The sequence below is a fragment of the Pongo pygmaeus genome, chromosome 4 (assembly GCF_028885625.2).
Source record: "Pongo pygmaeus isolate AG05252 chromosome 4, NHGRI_mPonPyg2-v2.0_pri, whole genome shotgun sequence".
Taxonomy (NCBI): domain Eukaryota; kingdom Metazoa; phylum Chordata; class Mammalia; order Primates; family Hominidae; genus Pongo; species Pongo pygmaeus.
In genome coordinates this window covers 66362728-66388521 of record NC_072377.2, presented here as the reverse complement: position 1 = coordinate 66388521, position 25794 = coordinate 66362728, and the positions used below count along the sequence as shown (strand labels likewise).

The window sequence follows — 25794 nt, the reverse complement described above, 5'->3', positions numbered from 1 at the left end:
TGCATGTTCTCCCTAATAAGTGGGAGCTAAATACTGAGTATACATGAACACAAAAATGGGAACAACAGAAACTAGGGAGGGTACCATGTTCACTATTTGCGTGACAGGTTCAGTTGAAGCCCAAACCTCAGAATCATGCAATATATCCATGTAAGAAACATGCACATGGAACCCCTGAATCTAAAATTTAAAAAAGAAAGAAAGAAAAAAGTTAAGTGTACTTGTAGGCATGGCGGTGTGTGTCTGTAGTCCCAACTACTTAAGAGGCTGAGGCAGGAGGATTGCTTGAGGCCAGGAGTTTGAGAACAGCCTGAGCCACAGAGAGAGATCCCCATCTCTAAAAAATAAAGTATACATGTGCACTCTTGGCTTCTATTTCATCCCCAAGAATGATGAATTTTATTTGCACAATCTCAGTAACTTCATTACAGGTCCTTGCAGCCTAAAGCAGCAGCTCCATCAATACTTACACTCATGCACATTTTTTTTCTCCTGTGAATCATTGTTTTTATTAAGTGGGTCATTTACTGCTGAGGCTATATCTTCTCTAGTTTATCTTTGCTTTGGGGACTAACAAAAATTAAGAAGTATGGTCTTTCTGTTATAAGTGAAGACATGCTAAAAACATTTGTAACATCCATTTGGCAGTGCAGTGCCCTGCATACTTTGTCCAAATACAAGTTCCTTCAGCCATGCTTTCTGCTGGCTTTCCAATAATGTATGCTGATGAAGAAATATATTTTAGTTCCTTGCCAGATTGCTCTTTATTTCTGTTAAAGTTTTTACCACAGACATTTTTATCACAACAGGAAGAACAAATAAATGATTCCCAATGGTATGTAAGTTTTTGCTTTTGCTATTAAGAAACCTCAAAAAAGATTTCAAAACATTTATCATTAAATTTAAAGAAACTTTGGAAAGTCCTGGATTGAATATGACACCAACTTTAAATATCTCTGGAAAAACTATAGAGGTTTGTCTGGGCATTTGATCTTTACATGCTCTGTTACTTGGGATAACTTCATATTATATAACCTAGTATCTCAAGACTAACCTATGCCCAAGGTGACATTCTTCAGTTAAAGAGACTGGGGCAAATCCATGTTTCAAATAGTCTTCTGGATTAAGTCAAATCCTGACACTGGGAAAAAGAGTTAGTTCTGACACTTTTTTATTGTATCCCTTGCTTGTATCATTATTACTATCCTCATTCAGTAATTTATTTTTCCAAGATGGCTATGTTATTCTTTTACAGCTTTATTGAGGTATAACAGATGTACAATAAACTGCACATATTTAAAGTGTAAAAACATTATATGGGCCCTGACTAACCAAGACAAAAATGTTGGGAAAGAAGTTGGCAGACTCAAAATGATTTATTTCAAGACTTGTTACAAAATCTCAGTAATCAAGACAATCAGTACTAGCAAAAAGATAAATAAATAACTCCATGGATGGAATAGAAAATGCAGAAATAGACACATTTATAGTCAATTGATGTCTGACAAAGGTGCTAAGGCAATTCAATGGAAAAAATAGTGGTCATTTAAAAAAACGGTGCTGGAAAATTAGATTGCCATATAAAACGTGAAATTGATAAAAATGTATCATAGACTTTAATGTAAAACCCAAAACCGTAGAACCCCAAACTTCTAGAAGAAATCACAGGAGAAAATATTCTTGACCTCAGGTTAGCAAAGATTTCTTTCATACAACATTCAAACCATGATATATAAAAGAAAAAAATGATAAACTGAAATTCATTATAATTAAGAATGTGTGCTCTTTGAAAGGCACTGTCAAGAGAATGAAAAGACAAGCCAATGAAAAGACAAGCCATAGACTGTGAAAAAATATTTGCTAATCACATATCTGATAAAGGACTTGTATTTATGATACATAGCAAATTCTCAAAACTAATTTTTTTAATTAAAAAAATTCTGGGCAAAAGATATAAAAGTACACCAAAGAAGATATACAGATGGCAAATAAGTTCATGAAAAGATGATCTAGGTCATTAGTCATTAGAGAAATAAAAATTAAAACCACAACGAGATATCAAAACACCCCAATTAGAATGGCTCAAATGTAATGAAATTGACAACAGCAATGGCTGGAGAAGATGATGAACAACTTGAACTCTCATACATTACTAATGGGAATGCAAAATGGTAAAGCCACATTGCAAAATATCTTGGCAGTTTTTTATAAAATCAAACTTACACTTAAATACAAAATGGTACAGCCACATTGAAAAATATCTTGGCAGTTTTTTATAAAATCAAATCTATACTTAAAATAAAACCTATCAATCCTGCCCAAGGACTTATTTGAAAGAAAATTTCTGTTCACAGATTTGTACGTGAATGTGTATATGAATTAATATAGCAACTTTACTCATAATTGCTATAAAGTAGAAAGGACTCAAATGTCTTTCAACTAGTTAATGCAAAAAGATATATCAATATGACAGAATTCTAGTCAGCAATAAAAAGGAATAAACTTACTGATTCATGCAAGTACACAAGCAAATCTCAAATGTATTATGTTAAAAAAAAAGCTGCCTTTTGCTTCTAGTCAAGATGGAGCAACAAGGACAAATTACATAAAACAACAATCTTCAAAACAATGGACATTGAATAATGAAACATGGTGGCCTCAGAGAACGTTAAATAAATGAAGGCTGCCCCCACGACTGCCCCAGTTTACTGCTTTGAGTTTCGGTTGTGCCCCAGGGAGGGAATCCTGTCAAAACCCAGCAGACTATATAAGTTAAGAAGATGGAGCTGGGAGTCTAGGGAGACCAAGGTCATGCAAGTTCACAGTTCAGAGTACCAGTTGGGTGACAGCTACATAGAGAACAAACCCTAGAGGATTGGCAGAGGGCCCCATCAAGGAAAGGAAGTTCTGCAACTTGATAAAGGCATCTACGAGAAAAACCTACAAACAACATATTTAATGGTGAAAGATTGAATGCTAAGGTCAGAAACAATGCAAGAATATTCTCTCTAATCTTTTCTATTCAAGGGTACTGGAGGTTCAACCAAATTGTTCTGGAAGTCCAGAGATTCTGCGTTGCAATGTGAGTTTATTCGAGATACTTCTTGGGTCATGAATCATAGAGCATTAGAGATAGATAGGAGACTTAAAGGGTTATGAACTCAGCGTTTTAATTTTATAGATGAAAAATAGGGAGGTAAATCCCTTTGCCAAAATGAACAAGGTAGTAAATGACCATTGCAGAACATGGATATAACATAAGTCTTGATGCTAGAACAGGGATAGCACCATCCCGGTCTATTATTTTATGAAGCTTACTTTGAAAATTCTTTATGAGGAGTTCCTGTGGCCTGAGAAAGACATGTTGAATAATTATAAACAATTATTAACTTAAAAGCAATAAAAGTGGGTATGACATTTTATACTGAGATATTAATTATTAACAGTGTTAATGATAGACAGGTATGGTCTAATATACCTAAAAAGTAATTTTTATCTCTCTTCTGAGGCATTAATCTTCTATTTTAATGAGTACATGTGATAAGTAAAGCTTAACTGGATCGGGGCCTTTCTGCCTCCTCCAACTATATACTGCTTTGTATGTATTTTAGGGTTCTCATAAAAAATGTTTATTACTGTTAACACGAAACAAGCTTAAACTTACCAAAAACAAGAAAAATAACAAAAATGAAAGATAAATACAACAATCTGAATTATAGAGAGATAAATATGAGAGCCTCTACGTAAGAACTACAAATAATGCCATGAATTAAACTTACAAGGTTCACTGAAACTTTATAACATTGCCCAGTAGTTAGTACTATACTACCTCCCACAGCTGAATCTTGTCCAAGAATCTTCTATTTTTTTTTTTTTTCTTGTGAGACGGGGTCTCACTCTGTCACCCAGGCTGGAGTGCAGTGGCACGATCTCGGCTCACTGCAACCTCTGCCTCCCAGGCTTAAGCAATCCTTCCACCTCAGCCCCCTGAATAGCTGGGAATACCAGTGTGTGCCATCACATTTGGCTAATTTTTTGTATTTTTGGTAGAGACAGGGTTTCACATGTTGTACGGGCTGGTCTAGAACTCCTGGACTCAAGTGACCTGCTTGCCTCAGTCTCCCAAAGTGCTGGGATTACAGGTGTGAGCCACTGCACCTGATCAAATCTATATGTTTGAAAAAAATTGATCTGGTCTGCTGTTCCATGTCTTTCTTCTTAAAACGGACTATTTTCAGCAAGTCAGCAGACTCCCCAAAATGCCTTTTCCTTAAACACACTTACAGAACATACTTTCAGTTTTAAATGCATTCATTCAACAAATGTTGACTGAGCTTATATTTACTTTATATAAACTATTGAGCTAGGCCCTGAGAATACAAAAATGAATAAGGTAAGGATCCTATTCTAAAAAATCTTCCAGTTTAGGGTGGAGGATGCAGCTAAGTAAACAAGGAACCCCCTATAGTGTGTTAAATGTCATGATTGGAGGAGGTCCAAAGTGAGATAAAAACAAAAAAAAGGAACATTTCACCTATCACTGGGGGTGAGGGGCCAGGTCAGAAAAAGCTTACAAAGGGAACTAATGTCTACTCCAAAACTTGAGTAATAAATAGGAGTTAGCCAAGTTATAGATGATGTAGGCAGTATAAATATAATATTGAGTAAAAATTTGGAAGCAGATAATTTGGGTTCAAATCTGGATTCTAGTTGCTATTGATACTTAGGAACTTACTTAAATCACTCTTCTTCATTAGTAAGAATTAGAAGAGAATTTACACAATTTCTCATTACACATCTACCCATCTACCTGCATATATGCCCACAGGCTCTTTTTCTGCTATCACTATTGATGAATTTTCCAAGCTTTTGTTCAAAGGCCAACTCTTCCACCTGTTTACTAGGTCCTGCCTCATCTTGTCGTCTCAAGGACTTCCTCTTTCCTGCAATTCTTCTTTCTGACTGGATCTTTCCCATCACTATTACAAAATTCTCTTCTGTCTTTAAAACAAACAAAAATATTTCTTGACTCCATTTTCCTCTTCAAGTACTGCTTCATCATTCTCCTTTTCTCTACAAACTCCTCATAAACACTGTCTATTCTCAGACTCTCCAAATTCTCTTGCTATACTTTTTTTTCTATCATGCATTTGCTCCTACCACTCTACAGAACTATTTTTGTCAGACGTCCCTGTTCTTAAAGCAGAGTTAATTTTCAGACCTCATTTGACATTTTGATTACTTCTTCCTCCTTGATATTTGGCTTCTAGTACATGACACTTTTTTTTTCTTCTCCTACTTTTCTGGCAGCTCCTTTTTGGTCTCCATTGTCTCTAACTAAACTTTGGAGCAGCCTAAGGGTCAGTGTTTGAATTTCTCATTTTGTATTTACACTCATTCTGTGTGTGATCTCTTCAGTCTCATTGCTTTATATACCATTTATTTGCTGACAACTCCCAAATTTTATCTCCAGTACAGATATATCCACTAAGTTCTTGGCTCATATACAATTTAACATCTCTACTTGGATGTCTAATAGGCATCTCAAACTAGCATGTCCAAAATTGATTTCATTTTTCCACCCCTAACTTGCTCCTTTCACTGCACTCCTTTAACTGCACATGTCAGTTAACAGCAATTCCTTTTTCCAGGTGAGGCCAAAACAGGTTAAGAGTAATTACTGTCTGCCTTCCTCTCATGTTCCACATCCAATGTGTCATCAAATCCTGTTGGTCCTACTTTTACCACAGATCTGGAATGCAACTTCTTCTTTCCACTCCCATTGTTACTCTGGCCCAAGTCACAATTAATCTCTTGCCTAAATTATTACAAGAGCTTCCTGTCTCCATATTTTGCCTATGTTCCCCTAAGTCTATTTGCAATGCAGCAGCCATAGTGATCCTGTTAAATATACCTCAGAACATATGACTACTCTTTTCAAAACCCTACAATGGCTTCCAGTCTCACTAACAGTAAAAGCCAGAGTCTTTAAAATGGCCTACAAGGCCCCACAGAGGCACAATCCTGTTAACTCTCTAACCTTATCTATTAATTTCTCTCTCATTCTATCCCAATCACACTGGCTTCCTTGCTGTTCTTCAAACATCTGAGAATGTTCCTGCCTCAGGGCTTTTGTACTTGCTCTCCAGTAATGCTCTTCAGCTAGTTAGCTGCATGACTAGCTCCTTCTGTTTTTATTCAGAAGTCATCTCAGTAAAGCCTTTTCTGAACACTATTTAAAACTGCAAAACAGCCGGGCGTGGTGGCTCATGCCTGTAATCCCAACACTTTGGGAGGCAGAGGCGGGCAGATCACGAGGTCAGGAGATGGCGACCATCCTGGCTAACATGGTGAAACCCTGTCTCTACTAAAAATACAAAAACAAAATTAGCCAGGCGTAGTGGCAGGTGCCTGTAGTCCCAACTACTCAGGAGGCTGAGGCGGGAGAATGGGGTGAAGTTGGGAGGTGGAGCCTGCGGTGAGCCAAGATCGCGCCACTGCACTCCAGCCTGGGCAAAGAGAGAGACTCTGTCTTCAAAAACAAACAAAAAAAACTGCAAAACCTTCCCTAACACTCCCTATGCCCTTTCCCTGCTTTATTTTCTGTGGCCATTAACATACAATATAGTCTAGTTATTTATCTGGTGTGTTGTCTTTCTCCCACCCTAGAAAATAAGCTCTATGAATGTAGAGGTCCTTAATAGATAACTACTAAATAAACGAAAAAGGGCACATTGTTTAATCCACATTGTGGGAGAATATGCAACTTGCAGGTCCCAGTAAAATTGACAAATACAATATTCATCTGAACCCGAAAATACTTAATTTATTTTTCATGGTGTTGTGTTATTATTTTTCACATTTAATTGATGTGTACCACCATAAAAATAATTTTTGTTTAGTGTTTGATTGATACATTTGTTTTAAACATATGTCCCATGGGAGAGTTATGCCGAATTACTAGATCAGGACAGCCATAAAAAGATTAGAACTTCATTCAAACTCTCTGAAAGTCTCAAAGGCTGAAAAATGAGTCATTACCTACTCATTTATTTATAACATTTCTATAAACATCTTAATTCTATACTATTATTGGAAAAAATGATAAAAACAAACTCATTCTAAGAAGGTGCACGTATTATCCAAGAATTGTAAATGTAGTTTATAACACTGGAGAGTCTGCTAAAATAAGAAAGCTCAATTACCCCTCCTAGAAGCTGCCAATTTATATTCTGTATTTCTTCAAAAAATCTTTGGTATCTACTTATTTTACGGGTTTTTTTTCCTCATAGTTCTAGTAGTAAGCAGAAATGGAAAAATATTTTTACTGAAATGATGTTTACAGTCACATGCTGGCATAAAAGTAACATAATGCCTATAGCTACCACACGTAAGGTATCATGCTATGCCAACCAAGAAGCAATGAGCCTACTGTTTACCCATGTATGAAGCTATATAACCCAGGTAAATTAACTAACCTTTTTAGGCCTTAGGTGCTCCATCTATTAAATGGGTGATATGGTTTGGTTCTGTGTCCCTACTCAAATCTCATTTCTAATTGTAATCCCCTTGTGTCAAAGGAGGGAGGTGATTAGATCATGGGGGCGGTTTCCCCATGCTGTTCTTGTGAAGTGAGTGAGTTCTCATGAGATCTGATGGCTTTATAAGTATTTGGAAGATCCTCCTTCATTATTCTCTCTCCCGCTGCCACGCAAAGAAGGTGCTTGCCTCCCCTTCACCTTCTGCCATGATTGTAAATTTCCTGAGGCCTCCCCAGCTATGGGGAACTGTGAGTCAATTAAACCTTCTTTCTCTATAAATTACCCAGTTTCGGGTATTTCCTTTCTTTTTTTTTTTTTTGAGATGGAGTTTCGCTCTTGTTGCCCAAGCCAGAGTGCAATGGCGCAATCTCAGCTCACTGCAACCTCTGCCTCCTGGGTTCAAGCGATTCTCCTGCCTCAGCCTCCTGAGTAGCTCGGATTACAGGCCTGTGCCACCACGCCTGGCTAACTTTTTGAATTTTTTGTTTTTTTCTGAGATGGAGTCTCACTCTGTCACCAGGCTGGAGTGCAGTGGCATGATCTTGGCTCACTGCAACCTCTGCCTCCCGGGTTCAAGTGATTCTCCTGCCTCAGCCTCCCGAGTAGCTGGGACTACAGGCACATGCCACCATGCCCAGCTAATTTTTGTATTTTTAGTAGAGACGGGGTTTCACCATGTTGGCCAGGATGATCTTGATCTCTTGACCTCATGATCCGCCCGCCTTGGCCTCCCAAAGTGCTGGGATTACAGGCATGAGCCACTACACCTGGCCTAATTTTTTATATTTTCAGTAGAAACGGGGTTTCACCATGTTAGCCAGGCTGGTCTCAAACTCCTGACCTCAGATGATCTGCCCACTTCGGCCTCCCAAAGTGCTGGGATTACAGGCATGAGCCACCACTCCCGGCCTCAGGTATTCAATACATATTGATTAAGTACCTACCAGGTGCCTTACAATGTGCCAGGCACTATGCTAGGAACTGGTAAGCAAAAAACGGAAATACATAACATGGTTATGAGGTGCCATTTTGAACTCAGTCTTGCAGATGAACTTCATTCAGAGAGAAACTGAACTGGGAACCAGAAAGATGTTGGAAAACTAAGAAATATTCTCTCTACGTACTTCTCATTGTGAACTAGTTTCCGTTTTCTTCTCAGTAAATCAGCTTTTTCTGCAATATCAGCTTTTCTAAAATCAATTAGCTTTTTATGCAATAAAACTTTGATGGTAGACTGAAGGTGACCACTTGCAAGCTACTAAGTTCATATGTTACTGTCAGAGCCACACTGAGAGACCAACTGCTGCTGTTTGTCTCCCTTTGATCTTTTATTTTAACTTCAAAGTCTTAGGAAAGGGATCGAGCATCCATCCTTGTCTTAACAGGCGGTCAGTTATCATAGAGTTATTGAGAGTTGAAAAAATACGCCAAATGGTATCTACAGCAAGTATTATGCATAATTTATAAAAGAAAAAACTAAAAGTTTAAGTTACTTTGCAAGTTCATGTGTGTGGTGAGTGCCAGAAACAGGATTCAAATCCTAGGATTGTGCAAGTGCTGGGTCACTACATGAAAGTGAGTGCCTGCTTAAATTTTGCATCTTAGGATTTTGGCTTGCCTCACCTTAGTCCCAGCTCTGATAATGCTTAATAGTTCTTTTTGCTATACATGCATCTGCTTACTAAAATTCAGCACCTTCACAACTTTCAAAGAAATGCAATGTTAAAAAAACAAAGTTTCAAACATTCAGACACTAAAACTTTTTTGCAAAGAGAGATAGTATATAATTACATATGCTCTTATTGAATTTGTATATTGTTATACAACTTACCTCCCATGAGATTCTACTAAAAGCAGAAACTTACCTTCCCATTCTGTTGGAATATCCCCTGCTTCATAGTCTACTTCTTTTTTATTTGCTGCTTCTACAATTCTTTTCTCTCGAATAGTTTGTCCTATAAGACAAAAGTCATTAATATATTTTTAAATGAACCTATGATACAGTAGTTCTACAATTAATCTTTTAATATTGCATAACCCCTTATATGGTTAAAGAATTAAATTAACAGGAAAACGAGAATAGATTTCCATTTTGAATTAGGTATATTACAAAAGGCAAATTCTAAACTACTGTAAAAATTTATAATTATTTACCACAGCCTACAAAAATTAATGGTAGGCCAGCCGCAGTGGCTCACGCCTGTAATCCCAGCACTTTGGGAGGCCGAGGTGGGTGAATCGCCTGAGCTCAGGAGTTCAAGGTCAACCTGGGCAACATGGTGAAACCCCATCTCTACTAAAATACAAAAAATTAGCCAGGCATGGTGGCACACACCTGTAGTCCCAGCTACTCTACTCAGGAGGCTGAAACACGAGAATCACTTGAGCCCGGGAGGCAGAGGCTGCAGTGAACCGAGATCGAGCCACTGCACTCCAGCTTGGGCTACAGAGTGAGACTCCATCTCAATAAATAAATAAATAAATGTAGATTTAATGTACAGAAAAAGTAACCAATTAATCCTATAGAGCACTAATGGCCAATACAAAATATTTTAGTAATCAACAGCGAGTTCAACTTCTTCTGACTTACATGTATATATCTTAGAGGAAGCAATGGCTGCTACAGTCACCCAAGAAAATCGATATTCATTGCTGTTACTAAGTATGTAATGGACCACAAGACCCTGCAGCTATCCTGTCCCTAATACATTGGCAAACCCAAGAGAGCCAAGCCATGGGTTGAATTCTGTGGCCCATCTGAATCACTTCCTCTTAAGAGAATTTAACAAAACTGGTCATTGGTTTGGTTATGGATGTGGTAGACTGATGGTGACCACTTACAAGCTACTAAGTTCATATGTTACTGTCAGAGCCACATTGAGAGACCAACTGCTGCTGTTTTGTCTCCCTTTGATCTTTTATCTTAATTTCGAAGTCTATGGTTCTTCAGATGAGAGATTAATATCTGGAGTGGAATAGTAGCAATGCAGAAACATGAAAGCAGAGAAAACAGTAAAGTAAAAGTTGGTGAGAAGTCAAGAATGGAATGAGAATGCCTAATGCTTATATTTCTCAATAAAAGTTGATTAGTGCATATTTTAAGTTTATACAGAAGGCATAAAACTATTTGTTATTTTCTTCTGTTTTCAGAAAGTCTTCATTATATCTTTCAAAGCAGCTTTGTCAAAATGGTTGCTTCAAAACATGTTTCTTTCTCATTGAACCTCTGAGCCCGGGGAAACCAGGTAGGCTTTCTACTTCCTACTATTTAACAAGTGTGCCTGCCTACTGCAGGGAATGTGAGCTGAGACAGAGAAGTCATCAGTGAGGAATGACAAAGGGAGCAGCATGGCTTAACAGTGATCAGACCAGTCAGGGAGAGAAATTTGGACCTTACAAAATACTCCTTTCTCTTACCACTCCTAAGCCAATCTTACACTATGCTAAATATACTGACTTACATAATTAAAGAAATCAACCTTGATGCCTGCAAATCTCTCTCCTACACTACCTGATATTCTATTAGCTGTAAATTCCTTTAAGTGTGGACAGGAAACTCCTGGTAGTGACTGTGCAGGAGAAAGGACGACATAAAAGGAAAGCCTGAGAAAGCTGAATGGCTGGTTTTATTTCTTCCATCTTAGTAATATTAAGTGAAAGGCTGGGAGTTCATAGACAACCCATTAATGGCTAATAAACCTTAAGTATGTGGTCAGGAAGTTCTGCCTTTCATTAGGAAGTCATTTAATCAGGCTGATTTAATCCTAATGCAGAGGTTCCCCAAGTTCTACAAAGAGGAGTTACCTTTTGCTTATCTTACCAAATAAATTTACAGAAGGACAAGGGACTGACAGTAAAAGTGGTAGGAACAAGGATTAGGGTACAAGGAGCATATAACAATGACAACTACATTTCTCTCATAGTAGAGGCTCAATATATGTACATGTATGTTTACTAAAATGCTATTTACATTTACATATATAAATACATCATAACAAGTTACTATAAATTTAGTATTTATAATTTAGCATACATTAAAGTATGCTGATATGACAATTTTCAAAATGTGTTAGTCAAATACCTATGTCTTCATATAGTCCTTATCTAATTACCAAAATGTAAGAATGTCTTTTTGGAGTAATAGTTATAGAAAGGAAAACTATTGTCTAAAATAAAAATGCAAATACATGGGATCCTCAAAGTACATGTATGGTCTATAAGTTTTTAAATGTACATCAATAAAGTTTAGCACATGGGGAGAGGATAGACAGGTCTATAGTTCTCAGTAGCACTACTAAATGCATATATACTACAGGCATATCTGCAACAAAAAAAATAACTTTCTATTCCTACTCTTAGGTCTATCAACTTCATGTAAGGTCTCCCAAGGATTTAAAAAATCAAAAGTTATACCTATTTGTGTGTGTGTGTGTGTGTGTGTGTGTGTGTGTATGGAAAGACAGGAAGAGTAATTAATGAGCTAGTTTAATTTCAGGACAATCACTGAATAAACCTTTGTTTAGAAATAGGTGAAATAAAGATTTTTTTAAAAAGTATATGTCTTTAGTAATATAAAATAAAGCTATTAGTTTATTAAATAAATTCTTTGTAATCAGATATGTTTATCTCAATAAATTACTGTAAAACTACTCCCTTTTTTTGGAATAAATACTACTTGTTCAATTTTTATGAATTGGGAATGGAATTTATGCCTCCCACTGAGTAAGGAATTATGCACAAACTGTACACTTACTTATACTAATATGCTTTCATGCAATATTTGTAAAGACAACTCTATTTATCACAGCAAAAAAATTTCCATCCTAGTGAATACAGCAAATTTAAGTACCTGCTCAAGCATCAAAATTTTAGGATCTAATTTACATTTAAAAATTAACTTGGTAACAAAAACATTTAATTCAATATATGTGTAGGTTCAATAAGTCCTAATACAACAAAAATAATTGACATTGGTGGACTCAATGAGTATTATTAAGTAAAACAGTACATAGTTGTTTTATTTAATACTAAACAATATTATATTTAAGTGAAACACAGAGTTTGAATTCAGGAAGGTAGTAATGGTCAACAATCTATGCATTTAAAGACTGTAGATATAACAGTACAGTATATTTTTCCAAACTTTTTTTTAAAAAAAAAGCTAGCTGCTGTTGAGCTAATTGCCCTAGGAGGATGGTAGATTTCCTATTTCTTTGTTTAGAAATATATGGAGCCCATTTAATTTTTAAAAAAAGAAAGAAAGGAAGGAAGAAAAAAAAATTAAAGGTGAGATCCTGAGGCATATCGTAGATGACAAGGGTTTAGGTAAAAGACAGGTTTCACCTGTACTACTGAGCTTCTGGGATAGTGTATGAGCACCCTGGACACAGATATGGGAAGGAGCCTCTAGAGCAGAATCCTAAACTTCAGCCATTCAAGTACCATCTTTGCAATTTTTGCCATACTTTAGAGTACTATAACCTAATATTTTTCTTTACAGTGATTTGCACTTTTCCTCAATACTCATTTTTACCTTACTCTAAAAAATATTCATGTAATCACTGACTTAATGTGCTAGTTGTGTTTTTTGCTCACCCATAAAGATAGATTTAAAAAATTTAAAGGGTTGTCTTTGTGTCATCTAAAGTTATCTTATAGACCACACCTGGGAAACCACACTGCAGACCACATTGGGTTGTAGAGACAGGCCCAGCCACACATATGGTGTTACACGGCATAGAAACCAATACAACCAGCAGGAAACTCCTATGGACAGGGAACGGGTGTTGAATATCAAAGTCTTGCTTGGATTACGTTTACCCTTGATTTCAAAAAATCCTGTAGTTCACAACAATGTTTGCTAGGTTTGAAGGAAGAAGGGAGAGGTCCTAGATTTCCAGAAAGAGTCAGGAGAAAAAAAAAGCACTAATATTTATGGCATGTTTACCATGTGCCAGACATTGAACTAAGTTTTAGCTCTGCATGAGTAATTTCATTTAAGCTATACAACGCTATGAGGTACTCTTATTACTTCATTTAAATAAACAATTTGTACATTTCATTTATAAAGAGATTGGGGCTTAAGAGAACTTCAGACATTTACTTGCTAGCAAACAGATATCAGGATTTGAACATGGGTCTTTTGACTCCAGATCCTAGACACTTAACCACTAAGACATGTTGCCAGACTTTCAGATGACTACAAATGTTACATCTACAAACTGACAATTCAGTTGGTAAAATACAAGGGCTAAGCTAAAAGTAAAAGATTAAAAATCACTATTTCTTTCCAAAAAATAAAAACCACTGCCTTTCATTAAGGTGTTTCAGAATGTAGAAGACACATCTTAAATCATTTAACTTAATCCTAATAATAGATTCATTAAAACTTCACTGAAGAAAATCTGGAAAGTACCAAAAAGTAGAAAAAAATAAAAATGATCTGTAAGTGCGTGACTCAGAATATCATATTAACATGTTATTCTGTTTCCTTTCAGTCTATTGTAACTAATAGATTATAAATACACAAACACATATACATGTGCACATGTATTTATGAGATTAAAATTGTACCTATATCCTTTTTCCTACCACATGGAAAATATAAAGGTTTTCATGTCATTGTTGCATAACTTAAAAAGGAAAATCAATATTCAGTTTCTGAACTTACTCTGACATTCTGAGGAAAAAGAAATTTCTTGTAAAAGTGTGTTAATAACATTTCTTTTGTTCAATTGTGTTTAAAATGTGAAGATAAAAGTAAAAAAGATTGCCTTGTTAAGCACAGGCAGTAAAGCAAGTTAAAAAATACTAAAAATGAAAATGTATGCCAATTAAAGATATGTATCAGATATGCCATACAAAGGAAGTTTTACAAATTAAGGCAGAACTTCAAGATCAGGGGATAAGAAAGAGGTAAAGTATAGTGATCCATACATTCTTTATGTTAACATGCAATGGATTTATTAGTGATATTTTAAAATGAATTAATAAACACTTAAAAATCTCACTTTTATGTATTTAAAATAAATTTCATTGTATATATTTAAGGGATATAACATGATGTTGTGGGATATGAATAGACAGTAAAAAGGTTATTAGAGTGAAGCAAATTAAAATATGAAAAAATGCTCATTATCACTGGCCATCAGAGAAATGCAAATCAAAACCACAATGAGATACCATCTCACACCAGTTAGAATGGCAATCATTAAAAAGTCAGGAAACAACAGGTGCTGGAGAGGATGTGGAGAAATAGGAACACTTTTACACTGTTGGTGGGACTGTAAACTAGTTCAACCATTGTGGAAGTCAGTGTGGCGATTCCTCAGGGATCTAGAACTAGAAATACCATTTGACCCAGCCATTCCATTACTGGGTATATACCCAAAGGGTTACAAATGATGCTGCTATAAAGACACATGCACATATATGTTTATTGAGGCACTATTCACAATAGCAAAGACTTGGAACAAACCCAAATGTCCATCAATGATAGACTGGACTAAGAAAATGTGGCACATATACACCATGGAATACTATGCAGCCATCAAAAAGGATGACTTCATGTCCTTTGTAGGGACATGGATGAAGCTGGAAACCATCATTCTCAGCAAACTATCGCAAGGACAAAAAACCAAACACCGCGTGTTCTCACTCATAGGTGGGAATTGAACAATGAGAACACATGGACACAGGAAGGGGAACACCACACACCGGGGACTGTTGTGGGGTGGGGGGAAGGGGCAGGGATAGCATTAGGAGATATACCTAATGCTAAATGACGAGTTAATGGGTGCAGCACACCATCATGGCACATGTATACATATGTAACAAACCTGCACGTTGTGCACATGTACGCTAAAACTTAAAGCATAATAATAATAATAAAAACAAAAATCTAGTCATAAAAAAATTAAAATATACATCATCTCACAGTTATCCCTTTTTGTGTGTCGCAAGAGCAACTAAAATCTACTCATTTAGCATGAATCCTACACACAGTACAATTTTATTACCAACAGTCCTCATGAACATTAGATCTCTAGATTTGTTCACCTTACATATCTGCTACTTTGTATCCTTTGACATACATCTCCCTACTTCTCCCAACCACCCCTTCCTGTCCCAGGTAACCACTGTTTTGTTCCTGGTCTTCGTATACAATCAGTCCTCTGTATCCATGGGTTCTGCATCCGCAGATTCAGTCAACCACCACTGAAAATATTTGGGGAAAAAAATGATAAAACAACAATACAACAATAAAATACAAATTTAAAAAATACAGTATAACAACTATTTACATACCATTTAGACTATATTTGGTATTATAAGTAATTTAGAGATAATTTAAAGTATACAGAAGTATGTGGATAGGTTACATACAAATACTATGCCATGTTATATAAGTGAATTGATCATCCGCAGATTTTTCGTCAAAATGTTTTGAGCAAAAATTAGTTGACTATATATGTATAGATTGATTTCTAGGCTCTCTATTCTGTTCCACTGATCTATGTGCCTATTTTTATGCCAGTACCATACTATTTTGATTACTATAGCTCTGTAATAAAATTTTAAATCAGAAAGTAAGTGTTTACTAATTTTAAATCAAAGTTGCTTCCAACTTTGTTTTCCTTTCTCAGAATTATTTGGGCTCTTTGAGGCCTTTTATGGTTCTATACAAATTTTAGGATTGTTTTCTTGTATCTGTATAGAATGCCATGGGAATTTTGATAGAGATTGTGTTACATATGTACACTGGTTTGGGTACTATGAACATTCTAACCATAGTAATTCTTCTGATCCATGAGCATGGGATATCCTTGCATTTATCTGTGTCTTCTTTAATTTCTCTCATCAATGTTTTATAGTTTTTGGTGTACAGATTTTTCATCTCCTTGCTTAAATTTATTCCTTAGTATCTTATGTTATTTAATGCTGTCATAAATGGGATGGTTTCTTTACATCTTTTTCAGTTAGGTTGTGTATTAAAATGCTAATTTTTGTATCTTGATTTTTTTTGTATGCTAATTTTTGTATCCTGTAACTTTACTGAATTCATTTATTAGTTCTAACGGGTTTTTTATTTTTGCTAAAATCTTTAAAATTTTTTTATATATAGGATCATGTTTCCTACAAATAGAGATAATTCTACTTCTTTTCTGATTTGGATGCCTTTTATTTCTTTTTCTTCTCTGATTGATCTTGCTAGTACTTCTAGTACTACGCTGAACAGAAGTGGCAAGAGTGCATGTCCTTGCCTTGCACCAGATGTCAGTGAAAACGTTTTCGGTTTTTCCCCATGGATTATAATGCTAACTGTGCGTTTTTAATAAATGGCCTTTATTACACTGAGAAACTTCCCTTCTATAACTAAACTGTTGAGAATTTTTAACAAGAAAAAATATCAGACTTTGTTGAAAGCTTTTCCTGCACTAATTCAGATGATCATGTAGTTTTTATCTTTCATTTTGTTGATGTGAAGTGTCATATTGATTTGTGTATGTTAAACCAGTCTTGCATGCCAGCAATAAATCTCTCTGCTTGGTCCTGGTGTATACACTTTTTGATGTGTTGTTGGATTTGGTTTGCTAATATTTTATTGAAGATTTTTGCACCAATATTCATCAGAAAAATTGGCCTATAGTTCTTTTGATGTCTTTGTCTGGCTTAGGTATCAAGGTAATGCTGACCTCATATGTTTAGAAGTATTCTCTGAAGCTCTATTTTTCAGAAGAGTTTAAGAAGTATCGGCATTAATTCTTCTTTGACTGTGTGGTAGAATTCAGCTGTAAAGCCATCTGGTGCTTGGCTTTTCTTTGTTGGGGAGTTTTCTATTACTTCTTTAATGTCTTTATTAGTTATTGGTGTATTCATGCTTTCTATTTCTTCCTGACTAAATCTTGGTAGGTTGTATTTTTCTAGGAATTCATCCATTTCCTCTAGGTTATCCAATTTGTTGGCATATACTTGTACATAATAGTCCTGTATGACCTTTCTATTTCTGAGGCATCTGTTATAATTTCATCACTTTCATTTTTTATTTTGTTTGAATTTTTTTTTTCTTAGACTGGTTAAGGGTTTGTAAATTTTGTTTTTCAAAAAACCAACTCTTTGTTTTATTGACTCCTTCTATGTTTTTTTTGTTCTTTATTTGATTTATTTCTGTTCTGAATTTTATTATTTCCTTCCTTCTGCTTATTTGGGGTTTAGTTTGTTCTTTTTCTGGTTCCTTGAGGTGTAATGTTAGACGATTTATTTGAAATCTTTCTTATTTTTAACATAGGCATTAATTGCTATAATGTCCCTCTTAGAAATGTGTTTGCTGCATCCCATGTTTTGGTATGCTGTGCTTCCACTGTCATTTGTCTCAAGACATTTTAGAAATTTCTCTTTTGATTTATTCTTTGACCCACTGGTCATTCAGGAGCATGTTTTTAAATTTCCACATATTTGTTAATTTTCCAAGGTTCCTCCTGCTACTGATTCATAGTTTCATATCACAGTAGTTTGAAACAATACTAGATATATGGTCAATCTTCTTCTGTGGCCTAACACAAGGTCTATCCTGAAGAATGTTCTATGCATGTGTGCTACAGCAAAATGTGTATTCTGTTGTTGTTGGATGCAAAGTTCTGAAGATGTCTGTTAGTTCCAATTGGTCAAAAGTGCAATTCAAGTCCAGTATTTCCTTATTAATTCTCTGATTAATCTACCCATTTTTGAATGTGGGAGTACTAAAGTCTCCTACTATTATAGTATTGCTATCTATTTCTCCCTTCATGTCCGTTAATATTTGCTTAATGTATTTAGGTGCTCCAATGTTGGGTACATATAGATTTACAATGGTTATGTCCTCTTCATGAATTGACCCTTTTATCATTAACTAATGACCTTGTTTCTTGCAATAGTTTTTCACTTGAAGTCTATTTTATCATATATAAGTACAGCCACGCTTGCTTTCTTTTGATTACCATTAAATGGAATATCTTCTTCCATTCTTTTACTTTCAGCTTATGTGTGTCCTTAAAGCTGTTGTGGGTCTCCTGTAGGCAACATATAGTTGGATCTTGTTTTTCTTTTTAACTCCATCTAACCATTCTATCACTTTTGATTGGAAAATTTAATCCATTTACATTCAAGTTTATTACTGATAAATAAGTTCTTACTACTGTCATTTTGCTAATTGTTTTCTGGTTGTTTTGTAGTTCCTTTGTTCTTTTCTTCCTCTTCTTGCCTATCTTTATGATTTCACAATTTTCTGTAGCTGAGCTTTGATTCATTTCTCTTTATCGTTCATATATCTGCTGTAGTTTTTTGTTTGGTGGTCAGAATGAAGCTTAAATAATGTATTTTATGGTTATAATCTACTATTTTAAGCTGATAATTACTCAAATTGATGCATACAAAAACTCTGGACTTCTACCCTCCCCACCAATTTACATTTTTGATACCACAGTCTACATCTTTTTGTATTCCTTAACAACTTATTGTAGTTTTAATTATTTCTGATGGTTTTGACTTTTTTGTTTGTTTGTTTGTTTTGAGACAGGGTCTTGCTCTATCACTCAAACTCCTGGCTGGAGTGCAGTGGCATGAACATGGCTAACTGCAGACTCAACCTGAGTCTCAAGTGATCCTCCTGCCTCAGCCTCCAGAGTAGCTGATGTGTGCCACAACACCCAGCTAACCTTTTTTTTTTTTTTTTTTTTTTAACTTTTTTGAAGATATAAGATCTTGCCATGTTGTCCAGGCTGATCCCAAACTCCTGGACTCAAGCAATCCTCCCATTTAGCCTCCCAAACTACTGAGATTATAGGCATGAGCCACCATGCCCAACCTGGTTTTGACTTTTAGCCTTTATACTAGAGATTAGTATGATTTACACACTACCTTTACAGTACTAAAGTATTCTGGATTTACTATTTGCTTCTACCAGTGGTTTTTATACTTTCACATGTTTTCATGATAGTAATTGTCATCCTTTTGTTTCTGCCTGAAGAATTCCCTTAAGTGTGTCTTGTATGGAAGGACTAGCAGTAATGAATTCCCTTGGCTTTTGCTTCTCTGTGAAAGACTGTTTCTCCTTCATTTCTGAAGAACAGCTTTGTTGGGTGTAGTATTCTTAACTGTCAGTTTATTTCTTTGGATACATCTTTGAATATATCTTCTCAGTCTCTCTTGGCCTGCAAGGTTTCTGCTGAGAAATCTGCTGACAGTCTAATGGAGATTCCTTAATATGTGACTTGATGCTTTTTTCTTGCTTCTTTTACAATTCTGTTTTTGACTTTTGATAGTTTGATTATAATGTGCTTCAAACAGGATCTCTTTGGGTTCAATCTATTTGGGGAGCTCTGAGCTTCATGGAGGTGGATATCCATATCTCTCCCAAGACTTGACAAATTTTCAGCGATTACTTCATTAAATAAGCTTTTTGTCCCCTTCTCTGTCTCTTCTCCTCTAAGTGCATTTCTCCCATAGTGCATTTATTTTCCTAATGGTGTCTCATAAGTCTTATAGGCAGCCTTCACTCTTTTTCATTCTTTTTTCCTCTGAGTCATTCCAACAGACCTATCTTCAGATTCACAAATATCTTTCTCCTGCTTGATTGATCTAGCCTGCTGTTGAAGCCCACAATTGTATCTTTAATTTCATTGCTTGAATTCTTCAGCTCCAAGATTTGTTTTGTTCATTTTTATGATATCTATCTATATTGAATTTCTCATTCAGATCATAAACTGTTTTCTGTCTTCACTGAATTGCCTGTTTGCACTGTCTTGTTTCTTAATGAGTTTCCTCAGGTTCATTATTTTGAATTTCTTTTAGACAATTAGTAAACTTCCATTTCTTTGGTCAGTTACTGAAGAATTATTTTGTTTCTGTAGTGGTGTCATATTTCCTTGCTTTTCCATGTTTCTTGTGCATCTGTGTTGATATATCTGCACATCTGCTGGTACAGTCACCTCTTCCAAACTTTACAGAGTGGTTTTTATAGGTGAAGACTTTCACATGTAGATGGGACCAAGGATGCCACCAGATAAGCAGAATGTGGTGGCTCTGGTTCTATGTCACCACAGTAATGTGATTCCATGCAGCATCTTCAGCAGTGACCAATGTTGGAAATAACTTCAGGTGCCTCCCTGGTCTAGGCTTCAGGAGTTTGTGGTACTGACTGCAGCAGTGTAGGTTATTAGGGCACAGGCTTTAGGAATCCTCTCATTCTTGTTATCCTCACAGTGGTGAGTCTTAGCTTAGGGGATCTCTCTCAGTGTCAGATCTGACATGGCTCACAGGCTGCCAAGGCAGCACTGGGATCCAGAGCACAGATGCTCAGACTGTCTGGAGAGTTGGGTTCCTCAGCTCAAGGTCTTTCAAAACCACTATAGCACCTGGGACCTGATGTATATGTTCACTCTCAAAGGCACAAGTGAGTTCAATTCTCTCACTAAGCCATGGTCTATTGCTCTGAGGCACACTCTATCATCCTGGGCCCAAGGGGCTGAGATATAGCTATGGTTCTGACCCTTTAGTTTTATTATAAAAAATATCAATACATATTCCATAAACAAAGTTCTCTCAATAATTTTGAAGAGTCTAAAGGAATTCTGAAACCAAAATGTTTGAGCACTATATATACCACTGAAAAAAAAACCAGGAATTTATAAAGCCACAGCACTAAACAATATAGATAAATAGATGAATAAATAAAAATTGGGGAGATAAAAGGGCTCTTGCTTACCATGATGATGAATAGCAAATGTGGAACAAGTACCAGAGTTGGAAAAGCATCATTTTCTAACTATCATGACTAGTTCTGGTAAAAATTATTAATGGAAAGGGATTGTTTTTATTTAGAAAGTTTCCCTTTCTTCTGCATATAGTGTTCTTACACATTTGAAAGCTGCGCAAGATATTATTTAAAGGATGGTTAGAAATAAGATTTCTAATATTACTACTTACAAATACTGCCTTCCTAGGGTTTCAGTGACCCTGTAGGTGAGTATGACTCTTGAAGGTGCCTGTGGCAGGAGACACCAATGGTTCCTAAGAATGAAATGGCAGACTCAGGCATCTCTCCTTTCCTGGGCCACTATTCCTTTCCTAATCCATTCACACAGGCCAGGAGAGATATTTGGGCAGCCTTTAATCTTTACATTTCAGAGTTTCAGCGCTCATAAAATATCTAAGACAGTGGAGGAGGGATTTTCTTCCACTAGTACCAAATCAAAGGTAGAGGGCTATAGAGCTGTAACCCACAAGCATATGTAATTCTTGGTGATAGTTTTCAACCAGTTGTCTACTTCTAGCCCAATATTTTACGTTGATGGGGTAGCACGAGGAGAGATAAGTGGAATTTGGAGGTGACTTTGGGGTTGAAAGGCTGGGCTGAGTGAGGTGACATACTTCTGAGATAGCTGTTCCCTTGTATATAAGCAAACCTGACACGAGCTTCTGGGTTGGAGGAATGGTGATCAAATAGGTAGGACAACCAGAATAAGATCCTTATAGTCTGACTGATGTCTGTCCTTTTATAGCAGTGGCAGCAAGCAGTACAACCAGGTGATAATTCTAAATCAGTTTGTTGACTGGTGGTGATGTATAAGAGACTGAATTCTGCATACAAAAGGAGGTTTAGAAGTATCAATGCATAATGTACGAAAGTGAGAACTACTGAAAGCCAAGCACCACACTACATATATTAGGTTTGTGGGCTTTCAAACTTTGTTATTCTGAACCATTACAAATAAAATGAACACAAATTAAGAGCACTAAAATAGGAATTCTTATACTGAAAGCCATTTTTACATATGACTTGAAGTGTAATTTGACTAAAGTTACTCAGTTGCAGCATCTATTTATTAAGAGCTTGCTGTTCACCAAGCAATGTTTAGGTTCCTTTCATGTTTTATCTTTTATCTTTAAAACAATCTTCTACAGATGAGGAAAAAAAAAGGTATAGGGTAGTTAACTTATCCAAATGTTCACAGCTGATTAAAGTAGTATAGCTAGTATTCGAACCTAAGCATTTCTATGACTCCAAGCATAAGCTCTTTCTGTTTAAGATTTTAAAATTAGCATTTATAAAGCTGGCATATAGTATTATTACAGATATGCAATTAAAAACTAACATCTTATTCATGACTATCATAAGCTATTATTCCTCACAGTAATTAAAGGAGGCACTCCAGCTTGAAAACGTGATGATTCTATAATCTGACATGTCCTACATATACTTATGTGAACATGGAAGACTATCTCCACAGACAATATTTTTAAAGCAATTATAAAGTCTTACAGATAAGCTTTCAGAATTTTTAAGACTGCCAACTAGTTCAATGGATTACCTAAAATCTTATTAGCTTCCTCATATTTACAAGTGTCCTATAAGGAATCTCAACTTGTTCTATCACAGAAAATCCAATATTATATCAAAATGCTTGGTTATTCTGAAATGCTTTATATGATATGATTTAGCCTTTCAGATCTGAAAAGATAAAAGGTCTTAAACTACACCCAGAAAGACAGCAGAACAATTCCAAGTAACCTATTTCCTATATTAGTGAAAATGTCCTGTGGCAAGTTTATAGCACACCAATATTCCGTTTAAACTGGACTTCATTAATGAATGTTTTTTAAAGCCACAAATAAAATTTCAATCTGAAGATACATAAGAATATCACAATTTAAGAAAAAAGATTAACCTATTGTAAATTTGTGTTTGCGCTTTGCACAAGGACAATAAACTCTTGACTGTTAATTTTTAAAGGTTCCATGAGAGCATTATATTCAAACAAAACTTCAAAGTTCTAAAAGCATCTGTAATTCAACCAACAAATATACACTGAATAGTCTATTGCATTAATCTAAGAAGATTTATAATTAAAAGTTAAGCAGGTTTTCTGATTATATTCCCAAATCAAACATGTAAGTCTTAGAAATGCATTTACTTCATTTACTTCCCTTCCATTACTGTGGAAATCACACATCAAAAACTGTTTTTAAAAAACAAAGAAATAACACTTGAATATTATGTTGAAAAACCATTTATTTTCCAAATTGAAAGGAATTTTTGATCTGCTGAAAAAGCAGTTACAATTACACCTGATGTACTCTCCAAAAGAAGGTAACCATTCAAACAAAAAATATAAATGATGAATGCATGACTATTTAGTCCATGTAATAATGTGTTCACTATGAAGAGCTGAAAGAAGTAGTCATTTCAGGTTTTGATTGATGTGTAGGAATCAACTTTTGAAAGTACTTCATTCACTTAATACATTCTATACTTTTTTGTAAAGCTAAATTGTCTCCAATGTATGAAGTATATTCATAATTGAAAATGTGAACATTTAACAAAATATCAGAAAAATGAATATTAAGTGATTCTGCTATGAATATATCTAAATTATAACATGAGTTAACATGTCTTAAACACACACACAAAGAAGGAAAAAAGGCAGGGATGAAAATTTTTTTAGCTAAATTAAATAGGCTTTAAGACATTATACAAGAATTTCAAGTTTTAACAAAACTATTTTACAGTAAGAGGACATTTATGAATGTGATTGGAAATCTTATTTTATAGTGACTCAAGCAAACAAATTCCAATCTGGTACACCCTTGATATAAAAATATATATATAAAGAATATTTTCTTTCAAAATTAGTAAATATTCATAGTATGGTATAAAATAATATAATCAAGTATTTAATTTTCACTTTGAAAATCTAATTTGAACACTAGGGCTTTCAATATACAGGTAAAAAGAGAGATGGAAGGAAATAATTAAAAATGATGGCAAATATTACTAGAATTTAGAGAATTATAAAATTATAGTACGTGTAAAGCTTGGGCCAAGCCCAAACTTTATTTTCAGATTCAAAATGTAGCAGATACAGTTGATTATGTGATTGACTTTTAGACCCAAATGGTTTCATAGAAATTAAGTACTTGGTCATTAATCACAGACCATAAAAGAGTCAAAGACCGTACTGTCATCTACTGTTACTAATTCACAGAATATGTGGCAGTTTTAAATATGAATAATTTAATAAAAATAAATCAGAGTGCATTTTGTGGTACATTAGTTCTCAATTTTAAAAAATTATATTTATTAATCCATGAAATTACTAATACCCTTCATTAATCTATTTAATTTAGCCACCAGGCACCACTGATCACTAATAAATAGAAACATTCTGATATAGAAGGAGACCACATAATCATCTAATGAAATGTGATAGTTATCAAGTTAACAGGAACTACACTAGTATTTGTGAACCAGATTCCCAAGCTCAAAAATTGGGTTTAGTTGGTAAAAGTCTGGGATGCCAATAATTTTCAAACTCTTGTCTTTAAAAATATCCTCTTTAGAGGTTCAATTTACAAAACTGTTCAAACAGAGCCTCTCTGGTTAAGGGAAGGGTTCAGAGTACCACCCACCTTTTCTCCCCTCCCCTTACATGTAGTTACCTCCTCACACTCCTAGGATTCTAAGGAGTCCTGTGAAAATCATTGATTCAGACCAAGTACTGTACTTCTGAGATTCCCCAGTCCATCTGTGAATATATATATTCATTTACTAAACAAAATCAAGATCTTGCCAATGGGCAGAAAGACCACCATACATTTACTTCTTTCCCTATACTATTCTTCATTTAGTTAGTGAAGCAATCTTTCACAAACTACTGAGTAACTGGTAGTAAGACAATGTAGCATTTTCCCTACAATCCTGTTCTCCAAGAACACGTAAAGCCTACTTCAGCTGTGAATCTATGATTTAAAGCTGAAACTTGATTTAAGGCTTGCTTCCAGTGTTCAGAAAGGATGAGTTCAGTGAGAAGTCATTTTCTCACATTGGAATAAGAAGTGCTTAGGAAAAGACAAAGAAGACTGAACAGCAAGAGGGAAAAACAACTCTCCAATTCACTTGTCATCAAGCAAGCAGGCCTTCACTGGAGAGGCATTTTTAACACTTTGAGTCCCCAGAACTGCAGGCTGCTGTGAAGGGGAAGATTTAGGTAGTCTGAGGCCAATTACCAGCAGTAAAAGGAAAGACAGGATAGAAAATTCATCAAAAGTTTTTATATAGCACCACATATATATATATGTGTATATATATATATACACATATATATATATATATTTTTTTTTTGAGACAAGAGTGTCGTTCTGTTGCCCAGGCTGGAGTGCAATGGCATGATCTCAGCTCACCACAACCTCAGCCTCCTTGGTTCAAGCGATTCTCATG

At 35.3% G+C, this 25794-nt stretch overlaps 1 protein-coding gene across 1 annotated transcript in view; it reads right to left on the bottom strand.

Moving 5' to 3' along the window:
* NDUFAF2 (NADH:ubiquinone oxidoreductase complex assembly factor 2) overlaps positions 1-25794 on the bottom strand; it is a 212879-nt gene that overhangs the window by 70746 nt on the left and 116339 nt on the right. Inside the window, exon 2 of the mRNA XM_054487847.2 lies at positions 9407-9496. Within this exon, the coding sequence (XP_054343822.1) occupies positions 9407-9496 (90 nt within the window). The remainder of the gene's footprint in view (positions 1-9406; positions 9497-25794) is intronic.